This window comes from Oncorhynchus gorbuscha, linkage group LG23 (genome assembly GCF_021184085.1).
Source record: "Oncorhynchus gorbuscha isolate QuinsamMale2020 ecotype Even-year linkage group LG23, OgorEven_v1.0, whole genome shotgun sequence".
NCBI lineage: Eukaryota > Metazoa > Chordata > Actinopteri > Salmoniformes > Salmonidae > Oncorhynchus > Oncorhynchus gorbuscha.
The window spans coordinates 21004129-21019635 of record NC_060195.1 but is presented as its reverse complement, the minus strand read 5'-3'; the positions used below and the strand labels follow the sequence as shown (position 1 = coordinate 21019635).

The window sequence follows — 15507 nt, the reverse complement described above, 5'->3', positions numbered from 1 at the left end:
CAAAAATATAAACGCAACATGTAGTGTTGGTCCCATGTTTCATTAGCTGAAATAAAAGATCACAGAAATGTTCCTATGCACAAAAAGCTTATTTCTCTAACATTTTGCGCACAAATTTGTTTACATCCCTGTTAGTGAGAATTTCTCCTTTGCCAAGATAATCCATCCACCTGACAGGTGTGGCATATCAAGAAGCTGATTAAACAGCATGATCATTATACAGGTGCACCTTACACTGGGGACAATAAAAGGCCACTCTAAAATGTGCAGTTTTGTCACACAACACAATGCCATCAATGACTCAAGGTTTGAAGGAGCATGCAATTGGCATGCTGACTGCAGGAATGTCCACTAGAGCTGTTGCCAGAAGAATTTAATGTTAATTTCTCTACCATAAGCCGCCTCCCAATGTAATTTTAGAGAATTTGGCAGTATGTACAACCGGCCTCACAACCACATGGAACCACGCCAGCCCAGGACCTCCACATCCGACTTCACCTGCAGGATCGTCTGAGACCAGACACCCGGACAGCTGATGAAGCTGAGGAGTATTTTTGTCTGTAACAACGCCCTTTTTTAGGGGAAAAATAATTCTGATTGGCTGGGCCTGGCTCCCCAGTGGGTGGACCTGACTCACAAGTAGGTGGGCATATGCCTTCCCAGGCATACCGATGGCTGCACCCCTGCCTAGTCATGTGAAATTCATAGATTAGGACCTAATGAATTTATTTTAATTGACTGATATAATATTTGAAATTGTTGCATGCTGCGTTTATATTTTTGTTAAGTATAAACTCAGCCGTGGGCAGATAGTCGGTGGGATGCAACATCATTATAATAATTTGTACACTGCAAATTGACCACAACTAAGCCCAAAAATAGTTTTTATTTGAAAATAATAATTTAATACCTTAATTACTGTCACGCCCTGACCATAGAGAGCCTTTGTTTTTCTATGGTAAAGTAGGTCAGGGCGTGACAAGTTGGGTTTCTAGTTATTATTTTCTATGTGGGGTTCTAGTTTCGTTTTTCTATGTTGGTGTTTGGTATGATTCTCAATTAGAGGCAGCTGGCTATCGTTGTCTCTAATTGGGGATCATATTTAAGTAGCGCTTTTTCCACCTGTGTTTTATGGGATATTGTTTTGAGTTAGTGTATGTTACGGTTCGTTGTTTGTTTCGTTCTTTCTATGTTCTTTTGGTGTATTTCTAATAAATAATATGTGGAAACCATATCGCGCTGCAGCTTGGTCTGTTAATTATTCCAGCGAACGTGACAATTACATTGAACACCATCACGTCTCTTTTTTTATTCATTGGAATACTTTCATTCTAAATAAAGTTTTTTAAACTAAAAACATTGCCCCTAAATAATCCCTTTACAGGCCTGTTGCCAACCCCTGCTTTACAATATCTCTGAATCATTTAAAATATGTTGGAAGATGTACATAAAAATCCAACAGCCAACTCATTTGTCATTCTGTAGTGTGACAAGACAACGGCATTCCCTGGATGCATGGTACCCATATGGCAGGAGCTTTCTGGGAAAAAATATATTCAGTCCTGTGTTTTTCAGTGTCGTGAATTACCTGGGTGCTGATGTATCTGTTTCCATCTGTTGCCTCCACTGTCAGGCTGTAATTTGATTTTGGTTCTGCATGGAGGGGTTTGGCTAAAATGACGGTTCCACTGCCCTTGCCTACATCGAAGCGGCTGTCAGCGTTGCCACCTGTTATCAGCGTAATGAGAAGTGACAGTGGATTACATTAACGTTTCCCTTTCTCTCAACAGGAGATATATAGAGCTTTTTTTGGATGCATTGTCTTCTATGCTTAAGAGTAAACCCATATAATCCTATTTAATCTTATTCTATTTGATAACAACACCACAAGAGAGTGGACAAATGTCAAAAATAGACATACACAATTTTATTTAATCAACGATGTTACATTTTTCTATGAAATCTGTACAAGTTGGGCATTCTGAGAAAGCATCACAAACCCTAACAAAGAACAGGAGGTGGATAACAAGATCTGGGTAATCTCTGCAGCAGATACCTTCTGTAGTACACGTCAAGTCGCAAGCCATTTGAGCGATGTGAAACACTTCTTTAGCGTGCATGTCTCCTTGCCAATTAAAGAGAAATCCGCAGAGGGTGAGAGAAAGAGGAGAGTTTGAATGGAGGAGCAGAACAGAAGAGAGATCAATTTGTCAGTTGTAGGACAGTTAATTAGTGCAGGAGAAGAGGTAAAGAGAAAGAGAAGTGAACAACGTCTAACGGGTTGTTATCTAGCAAGCCTTACTTCTAACAGGGGTTGTTATCTAGCAAGCCTTACTTCTAACAGGGGTTGTTACCTAGTAAACCTTATTTCTGACATGGGCTGTTACCTAGCAAACCTTACTTCTAACAGGGGTTGTTATCTAGCAAGCCTTACTTCTAACAGGGGTTGTTATCTAGCAAACCTTATTTCTGACATGGGCTGTTACCTAGCAAACCTTATTTCTAACAGGGGTTGTTATCTAGCAAGCCTTACTTCTAACATGGGTTGTTATCTAGCAAGCCTTACTTCTAACAGGGGTTGTTATCTAGCAAGCCTTACTTCTAACAGGGGTTGTTATCTAGCAAACCTTACTTCTAACAGGGGTTGTTACCTAGCAAACCTTATTTCTGACATGGGCTGTTACCTAGCAAACCTTACTTCTAACAGGGGTTGTTATCTAGCAAGCCTTACTTCTAACAGGGGTTGTTATCTAGCAAACCTTATTTCTGACATGGGCTGTTACCTAACAAACCTTATTTCTAACAGGGGTTGTTATCTAGCAAGCCTTACTTCTGACATGGGCTGTTACCTAGCAAACCTTACTTCTAACAGGGGTTGTTATCTAGCAAAGCTTATTTCTGACATGGGCTGTTACCTAGCAAGCCTTACTTCTAACAGGGGTTGTTATCTAGCAAACCATATTTCTGACAGGGGTTGTTACCTAGCAAACCTTATTTCTGACATGGGCTGTTACCTAGCAAACCTTACTTCTAACAGGGGTTGTTATCTAGCAAGCCTTACTTCTAACAGGGGTTGTTATCTAGCAAGCCTTACTTCTAACAGGGGTTGTTATCTAGCAAGCCTTACTTCTAACAGGGGTTGTTATCTAGCAAGCCTTACTTCTAACAGGGGTTGTTACCTAGCAAACCTTACTTCTAACAGGGGTTGTTATCTAGCAAACCTTATTTCTGACATGGGCTGTTATCTAGAAAGCCTTACTTCTAACAGGGGTTGTTATCTAGCAAACCTTACTTCTGACAGGGGTTGTTATCTAGCAAACCTTACTTCTAACAGGGTTTGTTATCTAGCAAACCTTATTTCTGACATGGGCTGTTATCTAGCAAGCCTTACTTCTAACAGGGGTTGTTATCTAGCAAACCTTATTTCTGACATGGGCTGTTACCTAGCAAACCTTACTTCTAACAGGGGTTGTTACCTAGCAAGCCTTACTTCTAACAGGGGTTGTTACCTAGCAAACCTTACTTCTAACAGGGGTTGTTATCTAGCAAGCCTTACTTCTAACAGGGGTTGTTATCTAGCAAACCTTATTTCTGACATGGGCTGTTACCTAGCAAACCTTACTTCTAACAGGGGTTGTTATCTAGCAAGCCTTACTTCTGACATGGGCTGTTACCTAGCAAACCTTACTTGTAACAGGGGTTGTTATCTAGCAAACCTTATTTCTGACATGGGCTGTTACCTAGCAAGCCTTACTTCTAACAGGGGTTGTTATCTAGCAAACCTTATTTCTGACATGGTCTGTTACCTAGCAAACCTTACTTCTAACAGTGGTTGTTACCTAGCAAACCTTACTTCTAACAGGGGTTGTTACCTAGCAAACCTTATTTCTGACATGGGCTGTTACCTAGCAAACCTTACTTCTAACAGGGGTTGTTATCTAGCAAGCCTTACTTCTAACAGGGGTTGTCATCTAGCAAGCCTTACTTCTAACAGGGGTTGTTACCTAGCAAGCCTTACTTCTAACAGGGGTTGTTACCTAGCAAACCTTACTTCTAACAGGGGTTGTTACCTAGCAAGCCTTACTTCTAACAGGGGTTGTTACCTAGCAAACCTTACTTCTAACAGGGGTTGTTATCTAGCAAGCCGTACTTCTAACATGGGCTGTTACCTAGCAAACCTTACTTCTAACAGGGGTTGTTACCTAGCAAGCCTTACTTCTAACAGGGTTGTTACCTAGCAAACCTTACTTCTAACAGGGGTTGTTATCTAGCAAGCCTTACTTCTAACAGGGGTTGTTATCTAGCAAGCCTTACTTCTAACAGGGGTTGTTACCTAGCAAACCTTACTTCTAACAGGGGTTGTTATCTAGCAAACCTTATTTCTGACATGGGCTGTTACCTAGCAAACCTTACTTCTAACAGGGGTTGTTATCTAGCAAGTTACTTCTAACAGGGGTTGTTATTACAAGCCTTACTTCTAACAGGGGTTGTTATCTAGCAACCTTACTTCTAACAGGGGTTGTTAACAAACCTTACTTCTAACAGGGGTTGTTATCTAGCAAGCCTTACTTCTAACAGGGGTTGTTACCTAGCAAGCCTTACTTCTAACAGGGGTTGTTATCTAGCAAGCCTTACTTCTAACAGGGGTTGTTATCTAGCAAGCCTTACTTCTAACAGGGGTTGTTATCTAGCAAGCCTTACTTCTAACAGGGGTTGTTACCTAGCAAACCTTACTTCTAACAGGGGTTGTTATCTAGCAAACCTTATTTCTGACATGGGCTGTTACCTAGCAAACCTTACTTCTAACAGGGGTTGTTATCTAGCAAGCATTACTTCTAACAGGGGTTGTTATCTAGCAAGCCTTACTTCTAACAGGGGTTGTTACCTAGCAAACCTTACTTCTAACAGGGGTTGTTATCTAGCAAGCCTTACTTCTAACAGGGGTTGTTACCTAGCAAGCCTTACTTCTAACAGGGGTTGTTATCTAGCAAGCCTTACTTCTAACAGGGGTTGTTATCTAGCAAGCCTTACTTCTAACAGGGGTTGTTATCTAGCAAGCCTTACTTCTAACAGGGGTTGTTACCTAGCAAGCCTTACTTCTAACAGGGGTTGTTATCTAGCAAGCCTTACTTCTAACAGGGGTTGTTATCTAGCAAGCCTTACTTCTAACAGGGGTTGTTATCTAGCAAACCTTACTTCTGACATGGGCTGTTACCTAGCAAACCTTTGGGAAATTAAGCCTAAAGACTTCAACATAGCAGCTCAAGTTTTTACAGAATAATGGTGACATCAACAATAGTAACCCACATTCACACATTTTCTGCATGGGAAATGATTAATGTGCTGGGTTCCTGTAATTTGTGTGTTACTGGTTACCGGTGATTTGGAACCAGACAGGTGAGTCTGGAAACACTAATGTGTGTTACTGGTTACCGGTGATTTGGAACCAGACAGGTGAGTCTGGAAACACTAATGTGTGTTACTGGTTACCGGTGATTTGGAACCAGACAGGTGAGTCTGGAAACACTAATGTGTGTTACTGGTTACCGGTGATTTGGAACCAGACAGGTGAGTCTGGAAACACTAATGTGTGTTACTGGTTACCTGTGATTTGGAACCAGACAGGTGAGTCTGGAAACACTAATGTGTGTTACTGGTTACCTGTAATTTGGAACCAGACAGGTGAGTCTAGAAACACTAATGTGTGTTACTGGTTACCGGTGATTTGGAACCAGACAGGTGAGTCTGGAAACACTAATGTGTGTTACTGGTTACCGGTGATTTGGAACCAGACAGGTGAGTCTAGAAACACTAATGTGTATTACTGGTTACCGGTGATTTGGAAACAGACAGGTGAGTCTGGAAACACTAATGTGTGTTACTGGTTACCTGTGATTTGGAACCAGACAGGTGCGTCTATGGGTTGGGTGGAGATAACCCCCACCATGTGAGCCACTGGGTCAGTCTCCATGACAGAGAAGACGAGGGAGGTCTCTTCAAACACCAAGGGCTCAGAGGAGGGCTCAGGCCTCACGATCCACTCAATGTGCAGCCGACAGGTTGAGGACCTTTGGGGTCTCCCGTTGTCCACCACTTTAATCTGGGCAACAGCACAACATGGGAGAGCAAGGGATAATAACTGGGTTATTAACAGAGATACTTAAGGTGCTGCCTTGTGCTAAATGGACATAATACATGTTATACATCAGTAGCATGTTGAGCAGAATGAATACACGTTATACATCAGTAGCATGTTGAGCAGAATTAATACACGTTATACACCAGTAGCATGTTGAGCAGAATTAATACACGTTATACACCAGTAGCATGTTGAGCAGAATTAATACACGTTATACATCAGTAGCATGTTGAGCAGAATTAATACACGTTATACATCAGTAGCATGTTGAGCAGAATTAATACACGTTATACATCAGTAGCATGTTGAGCAGAATTAATACACGTTATACATCAGTAGCATGTTGAGCAGAATTAATACACGTTATACACCAGTAGCATGTTGAGCAGAATTAATACACGTTATACATCAGTAGCATGTTGAGCAGAATTAATACACGTTATACATCAGTAGCATGTTGAGCAGAATTAATACACATGTTATACATCAGTAGCATGTTGAGGAGACTTAATACACATGTTATACATCAGTAGCATGCTGAGCAGACTTAATACACATGTTATAAATCAGTAGCATGCTGAGCAGACATAATACACATGTTATACATCAGTAGCATGCTGAGCAGACTTAATACACATGTTATACATCAGTAGCGTGTTGAGCAGACTTAATACAGATGTTATACATCAGTAGCATGTTGAGCAGACTTAATACACATGTTATACATCAGTAGCATGCTGAGCAGACTTAATACACATGTTATACATCAGTAGCATGCTGAGCAGACTTAATACACATGTTATACATCAGTAGCATGTTGAGCAGACTGAATACACATGTTATACATCAGTAGCATGCTGAGCAGACATAATACACATGTTATACATCAGTAGCATGCTGAGCAGACTTAATACACATGTTATACATCAGTAGCATGTTGAGCAGACTTAATACAGATGTTATACATCAGTAGCATGTTGAGCAGACTTAATACACATGTTATACATCAGTAGCATGCTGAGTAGACTTAATACACATGTTATACATCAGTAGCATGTTGAGCAGACTTAATACACATGTTATACATCAGTAGCATGTTGAGCAGACTTAATACACATGTTATACATCAGTAGCATGCTGAGTAGACTTAATACACATGTTATACATCAGTAGCATGTTGAGCAGACTTAATACACATGTTATACATCAGTAGCATGTTGAGCAGACTTAATACACATGTTATACATCAGTAGCATGTTGAGCAGACTTAATACACATGTTATACATCAGTAGCATGTTGAGCAGACTTAATACACATGTTATACATCAGTAGCATGTTGAGCAGACTTAATACACATGTTATACATCAGTAGCATGTTGAGCAGACTTAATACACATGTTATACATCAGTAGCATGCTGAGTAGACTTAATACACATGTTATACATCAGTAGCATGTTGAGCAGACTTAATACACATGTTATACATCAGTGGCATGCTGAGTAGACCTAATACACATGTTATACATCAGTAGCATGCTGAGTAGACTTAATACACATGTTATACATCAGTAGCATGCTGAGTAGACTTAATACACATGTTATACTTCAGTAGCATGCTGAGCAGACTTAATACACATGTTATACATCAGTAGCATGCTAAGTAGACCTAATACAAATGTTATACATCAGTAGCATGCTGAGTAGACTTAATACACATGTTATACTTCAGTAGCATGCTGAGTAGACTTAATACACATGTTATACTTCAGTAGCATGCTGAGCAGACTTAATACACATGTTGAGCATATATATTGCATGTCTTTAACTAGTTCATATTTAAACACAAAGTTTGAAGCTGCAGGCTGGTGCTGAATGGCTATAAAAATATGATAGATAATTGAATACATTTCATTGCTAAACAGATGTAATACCACAGTAGCTACTGTAACAAGCTGTACAGACTTACTGTAAGGATGGCATGCTGTCCTGCCGAGACAACCTCTCTGGAGAACACATGGCCAGTTTGGGGTTCGATGAAGAACCTCCCCTGCTCGTCTCCCCCCTCGATGCTGTAGGACACCTCAGCGTTGGGGCCCGTGTCTCTGTCAGAGGCAATCACTCTGTAGATTGGCTCGCTCTTAGCAACCCCCCTCCTCTCTGTTGGTCTCTCCCTGTCTCCATTTGACCTGTCCCTGTCTGACCTGTCCCTGTCCCTCTCTGGGAGCTGGACCTTATAGATCTTCTCCAGGAACTGTGGGGTGTTGTCGTTCTCATCCTGCACCCTCACCACCACCCGGACAGCTGTGGACCTGGCTGGCACGCCCTTGTCTGTTACTGTGATCTGGGAGTGAGGAAGGAGGGGAAGGGTCAAGCAAGCATTAGGTGTCACTTTTACAGGATGTTAGATATTCATATTTTGATTAATTGGATATTGATTTCCAGAACATCCAATAGGATGATGCTACGTATAAAAGATGGTTCACCTCCAGTGTATGTTCCTCTTGCTGCTCTCTGTCCAGTTTTCTGGAAGTGGTTGTCACCAAACCTGTCAGGTCAGATATCAAACACAGACTGTATTAATACAGTCATGATCTACATGTAAGATAATCCTGTGTTCTTGCTAAACTCCCATTTGCATCACTGATAATGTGGGTTAATGTTATTCAAAGGCAAATGAACATGGGTATGTTTCAGAGGCATAGAATGTTTGTGTCTTGTACCCAGTACATGTAGCTCCGCCCAGCTCTGAGGAGCTGGAATAGACCTTCAGACATGTTCTACTTTATATATGGTCCTTAAACACTGGGCCATAAACACAGGTTTTATACACAAATTCATGAACATAAGCCCAAAGAAATTAACCACTTCCAATACAACAAGTTTGTGCCATATTCTGAGGAAAGGAAAACTGTTTTTTTCCCCAAGACTTAACGGGATGCTTGTTAGGTTAAATGTGGAGTCCACTTGCCCATTGAAACCACATAAACGATGGCTGTTTTGTGTCGTATGTATGATTAGCAGTGGGAAAAAATACATTTTGTAAGCCAAGCCTGTTGATAGCATAGCATTATGTTAGTTATGCAGGGGGAAAGTCCACCACAACATAGGGCTGGGAAGGTTCTTGATTGCTACTTGAATTAACAATGAAGTAACTAAATAATGACATAATGGAAGTAACTTATTTTTCTCAGCAGTTATAGTATAAAGAAACAAGCCAGGATTTACTGTATCAGAGGGAAAATACATTCTAATACTGTAGCTAAGGATAAGTAACCTATTATAGGTCTACAGACTACAGTAGCAATGTCTGGAAGTTGTTAGAGAAGGAATCCATTTCCTACTCGGTTGGATCTGTTCTCCACAGGGCCTTTTTTGGTAAAAACGCCGACATTGTTCTCAACCTGATATAGTCCCTGTCCCAAATGGCACCCTATTACGTACATAGTGCACTCCTTTTCATCAGAGCTCTGGCCAAAAGTAAGTGCACGATATAGGGAATAGGGTGCCATTGGGGAGCGGTATGAAGCTGGTTGATTTACAGTGAAAGGGCTTTTTCATGGTCAGTAAACCCTGTTGGCTGGGTGCACAAGGGCTTTCTCATGGTCAGTAAACCCTGTTGGCTGGGTGCACAAGGGCTTTCTCATGGTCAATAAACCCTGTTGGCTGGGTGCACAAGGGCTTTCTCATGGACACAACAGAAAATAGTCTAGTGTTAGAAATAAACTAAATGACATGGTGTGGCCATCAAGCTCTAGCCTGGTCCCAGATCTGTATTTGCATTAGCCAAGTCCTTTGACTGTTTCATGACATTACAAGGAGCTGGCTAAACAAGCACAGATATGGGACCAGGCTCACCCAGATGACATGAAACACAGAGATATATGCTGGACAGACAGCAACACTATCTCTACACTGGACGAGCAATGTTAGATTTACTTTACAGGGAGTGCTGCCATAAAGCTTTGCATAACAGGAGCGCTTCCATGAGAAGAGTTCGTACTGAGTGAGATGTCTATGCAAACTGAAAATGTTCATGTTTAAATCAGCCTACTGTGCAAAACTTTTTAGAGATGTTGTGCTTGTTATGACATCAAATGGTTTACAGTATAATGAAAAGTACAACACTTTGGCTAATGATGACGCAATAGGACAGTCTCACACAAAGATCAGTGTGTAACAATACAAAGCATAGTGAGGATCTTCTTTCAAAAGTTTTGAGCTTATGCCTCGACCGTTTGTGGTAGATGGTGGCAGATTGTGGTAAATTGCATAATTCTGGCAACAATGGCTGACACTTAAATAACGTGCCATAGAATTCTGCGGTACCCCGCTATCTGTGCTGCAGTACACCGCAACTTTTAAAGGAAGAACCACTGTAAAAATGCATGAATAGTGTTTAGGATTGCACCCGTCTGGTGGTCGATGCTGAAGAATCCCTGTGGGTTCCCGCTGGTTATCTTATAGTTGAACTGGTCACTGTTCTCAGAGTCAGGGTCCACCGCCTCCACCTGGATAACAGAAGGGGAGAGAACATTCAGCAACTCTCGGAGGACAGTGGAAGGTTATAAAAGTGCTTCTTTAAAAGCACGTCTAGAAGTATGGACCTGGATAACAGATACATCCTTGGGGGAATTCTCCATGACCTCAGGATAATAGACTGGCTCGGAGGTCTGTGGTGCGTTGTCGTTGACATCTTCAACCTGAATAATAAATAATCATACATTTGATTTGGAACACGACTGTCATTGAAAAACAATCGCAAAGTGCTACATGTGTATTAAGATAAATAAAAAAGAGAGACATGGATGAAAAAGAACACAATCCAACAATAAACTAACCTCAATGTAGACCTCCATAAAGGACGACTGAGGCACCACAGCTAGGTCGGTGCCATAGATAGTCAGCCAGTAATGATTGGTGGTCTCATGGTCTAAAAGCTCCTGTGTCTGTATGACACCTGTGAGGAGAAAGAGAAGAAGCATGTTTCATGTCAGTCACAGTTTGGGATGAGCTTCCACTGAGCAAGGCATCACTGGGAACTCTGGTCTCACACATGGCTCGGGATCCCAGCTCTGTGCTCTCTACTTTACATAGCAAACATTACAGGATGAAAGTCCAGATATAAGTCAAAAACATCATTGAAAATGCAAAGTAAGTTCAAGAATAACCCGGTTTTAAATACCTCAGTGATAAAGGGTTGTGTTGGCCTAAAGGGACAAATGTTTTATCCAAACAATAAAATATATGAAGACCATTTTTGCATTCACCTGGTTACAACATGCAATATATAGTACATTTCAATGCTATAGCAGGGTTAGGTTTAAAGGTTATAATTTTAAAAATAAGAAATCTCTTACCACTCTCTTCATCTATGGTGAAGACTCCGAGGCCTGATCCGTCCCTTATAGAATAGCGTATTTCTCCAGCTCTACCTTGGTCATTGTCTTGTGCTGTAACTGTCATTATAGTTGTGCCAATAGGAGCATCTTCTCTCACCCTTCCCTTATCCACAAAGGAGGCAAACCGAGGCTGGTGCAGATTCTCATCCACATCTACTACGTAGACTTCAATAAAACATGTGCAGGACAACGACTCAGGTTTCCCTTTATCCTTGGCTCTGGCTGTCAGGTTATACACCTGTCTCCTCTCAAAGTCCAGGGTCCTTAATATACGAACAGCACCGTTTGTTTTATCAACATCAAAGTCTCCATCTCCATTGTCCAGCAGGCTGAAACGGACCTGCCCAGACTGACCTTGGTCAGGGTCATGGGCCTGTAGCCAGACCACCACCGCCCCTAACGGGAGGTCCTCCCACACCTTCACGCGCTGGTGGAGGGGGAAAAATCTAGGAGGGTTGTCATTGACATCCTCTAACACTATCTTCAGAGATACTGTAGAAACCATCTGAGGTTCATCAACTGCCTGATCACAGGCCACAACTTTTAGGATAATAGTTGGGTGTAGTTCCCGGTCCAATGGACTTTTAACCTTCACCAATCCCGTCTGGTTATCTATGACAAAGTGATCAGACTCAGCCATCAATGAATACCTGATGATTCTGTTGGCCCCTAAATCTTTATCTGTGGCATCAACCTGAATGACAGCTGTTCCTACGTCTGTATCCTCCCTTATCGATACAGAGTAGCTATTCTGGAGGAAGTTTGGGCTGTTGTCATTTGAATCCAGGACATTGATCTGTAAGACATGTGACGCTGACCGCTGTGGTGTTCCCAGATCATACACAGTGATGTTGAGAGTATATTGATCCATTATTTCTCTGTCTAATGGCTCCATAATCTTTAGCCAACCCGTGTCCATTTCAATCATGAAACGACTCTCAACATCTCCTCCAGATATCACAAACATCAATGTTCCACTGAAGCCATGGTCTGCGTCTATGGCACTTAGATGAGCTATCCTCATCCCAACTTGTAGGTCCTCTTTAACCTCAATGAACTTAGGAGTAGAGTCCACAAAGTGAGGAAAATAATTATTGATTGAATGAATGTCCTCAAAATGATCTTCTCTTTGAGAGTGTGGCATGGTGCCAAGAAGCAGCTTCTCAGCCATACGCCCAACCACTCCTGTATCCACACACTTTTCAAAGACGGCTCCTGAACCAGACAGGACTGTGATGTTCACAAACATTGGCTTACTTGATGTCTCCCCATCGTTGGCACTAATTTGTAAGGAGTGGAAGGACAACCTTGCAGCCTCGCCATCATGTAAGGGCAACTTGAGTGATAACAGCCCAGTGTCTGGTGTCAAGTCAAAAAGACCAAGGCTGTTACCATCTATGACTACATGCTGAACCCCTTCCATGTCGTCTGCATCGATAGCAGACACCTGGACTATCTGCTCACCCACCCTGTAGTATCTTGGTAAGCTCACTTCACAGTCAACCTTCTCAAACAAGGGCTCATTGTCATTAAGGTTGTTGAGTGTAATAGAAACTGGAGTCTCCACTTCACGACGGAAAGGAGAGCCCCAATCTGAAGCTCTGACTCTGAGGTTGTAAACCCTTGGCATCTTTTCATAGTCCAATTCCCTGGCAGTGCTGATGACACCTGTGAAGTAATCTATGGTAAAAGGTTGTGGTGGGTTTACATTGGCGATGGTGTAAGTAATGTAACCATTCTCTCCTTCATCCATGTCGCTGGCACTGACCGTGAGGATGCTGGTCCCCACTGGTACATTTTCATTGACATTGCCTTTGTAGGATGGTTGCTGAAAAACCGGTGCATTATTATTTACATCAATCACGTTGATGACCACCCTGGTTGATGCTTGTTCTTGGTTATTGATAATCACCTCAAAGTCATACTTGCTGGCACAGTCAGCTTGGATAGCTGCAGTTGTTGTTATCAAGCCTGTGTTTGAATTAATAGTGAAAGGATGAGTGATCTGTTGGATCTTGGGGTATTTGATGGAGTATTTCAACATGGGGTGATTTGGCATAGCTCTCACCATTACAACAGAAGTGTTGGGTGGGGAAAATTCTGTCAGGTTGACTCTGTAAATGTTTTTTTCAAATGTAGGAGCCCTTGTATCAACACGTGGGGATCTCACTCTAATGACTTCAGCGGAGGAGAACTGTGGTGGGCTACCTTTATCCTCGGCCTGTAGTGTAAGATTGCATCCAAACTGACAACTATCCCAGTCCACATCCTTAATGGCTTTGACCCTGTATTCTTTTCCACCAGGGCTGGTTTTCACTGCCCTAAACTGCTGGAGTGGGTCCCCAGCTACTATACTCAGTGATGCTATCTCACCATTAGGCCCTTGATCATTGTCTTCCACGGTTACTAGAGCATATGTAGGGTCAGTGTCTGTGGCTGATGGAGCTAAGGGAACAGCTGTGAGGACGGGAGCGTGGTCATTGGCCTGCAGTACCCTGACCGTCAGCTTGGCTGTGCTGCTGAAGCCACTGCTCCCATAGAGTTTCATGCCCCGATCTACAGCCAAGACATCCATCTCAAACAGCCTCCGCTTAGCGTAATCCAGCCTGGCCATGAGAGTAATCACCCCACTGGTAGGATGAATGGCAAACATGTGGGTGTGTTCTCCTCCCAAGCTGAAATAGTACTCTGCATTTGAGCCGACGTCGGCATCGGTGGCGGTGACTCTCACAATGCTAGTTCTGATGTCAGCGTGTTCAGGCACGGAAACAGTGTAGGAGGTTGGTGAGAAAAGAGGCCGGAGATCATTGGTGTCCAGAACTCGCACTTGAACTCTTGTTTGAGCGACAGCGTTGGTGCTCCATTTTAGTGCTTTGACTCTCAGTGAGTAGTGCTCCTTCACTTCCCTGTTGAGTATAGCAGAGCTGCCTCCTTTGGTCCTAATTCGCAGGAAACTGAAGTCTCCCAGTACATATTCTTCAGCCTTGAATAAAACCTCTCCATCTCCAGATTCTATTTTGTATTGAATGTCCCAGGATGGGTCTGTGATGTATATTCCCATTTTAATTGGGCATTCTACATAGCTTTTAGCAGCTGAGTTTTCATATATAGTGGTATTGTATACTGTTTGTGTAAATTGAAATGGTGATGTCTGCTGTCCAGGTATTCCTGAGCAACTCCATAAGATCTGCATAACAATTGCTGTGAAGAGCTTTCCCATATTGGCATCGTATATCAACATAGTTCCTAAAGAAATACAAATAATAATGACTCAAGTGTGAATAAATTGCAGTTGGATGTATGTTTTGAGAACTACTATGCTTAGGTATGCTGCCAACTTAAACCAAATCCCCAAATCCAATTAAACATTTCAAGAGTATCTTAAATAAATCCCACGGCCGACAGTAAATCGCTCTGAGTAAGATCCGTCTGCTAAATGACAAAAATGTCTAAATGTAGGATAATAGAGCACTCACACGCAGGCACTCTCTCTAACAGGCATAACACAAGTAAACTAGAATTGTTCTGTTGCAAGCTACACTTGAGATCATTTGAGAGGAAGACTATAAATAGCCTACTGTAAATTATTGTCAAAAAGCTTTTTCAATGAATCCACTTCTCAAGTAAGATTTTTAAGCAAATGCATAATTTATAACAGAATGTGCAAATTAACATCAATACTCTGAAAACAATTGCTGGGTAATTAGCCTACAGAAAGCCCTACATGGAAACTCACCTTCTCACAACTTTCTGCTACTCAAGTAGTTGCCAACATTCCTTGTTGCCAAAACAACACGAATTTGAACAGGAATACTGCACACTGAATTTATCTGAAGACATGTTTTATTCTTTAATATCTAAAGGAAGAGTGTATTTCGAAGTCGTTAATGAGTCAGAGATTACAGTCCAATTGTTGGCTCCTCACTCTGAATGAGCGGCTCGAGCGCAGCAGCAGCAGCAGTGTGGGA

General features: G+C 41.9%; 1 protein-coding gene across 1 annotated transcript in view; it reads right to left on the bottom strand.

The window, feature by feature from the left end:
- Positions 1-14780, bottom strand: part of LOC124010640 (protocadherin Fat 1-like) — a 49976-nt gene extending 35196 nt beyond the window's left edge. Inside the window, exons 1-8 of the mRNA XM_046323310.1 lie at positions 11498-14780; positions 10979-11097; positions 10745-10840; positions 10549-10648; positions 8624-8685; positions 8107-8481; positions 5890-6100; positions 1589-1728 (exon numbers count right to left, since the gene is read on the bottom strand). Coding sequence (XP_046179266.1) covers positions 1589-1728; positions 5890-6100; positions 8107-8481; positions 8624-8685; positions 10549-10648; positions 10745-10840; positions 10979-11097; positions 11498-14780 — 4386 coding nt within the window. The remainder of the gene's footprint in view (positions 1-1588; positions 1729-5889; positions 6101-8106; positions 8482-8623; positions 8686-10548; positions 10649-10744; positions 10841-10978; positions 11098-11497) is intronic.
- Between the last annotated feature and the right edge of the window lie 727 nt (positions 14781-15507).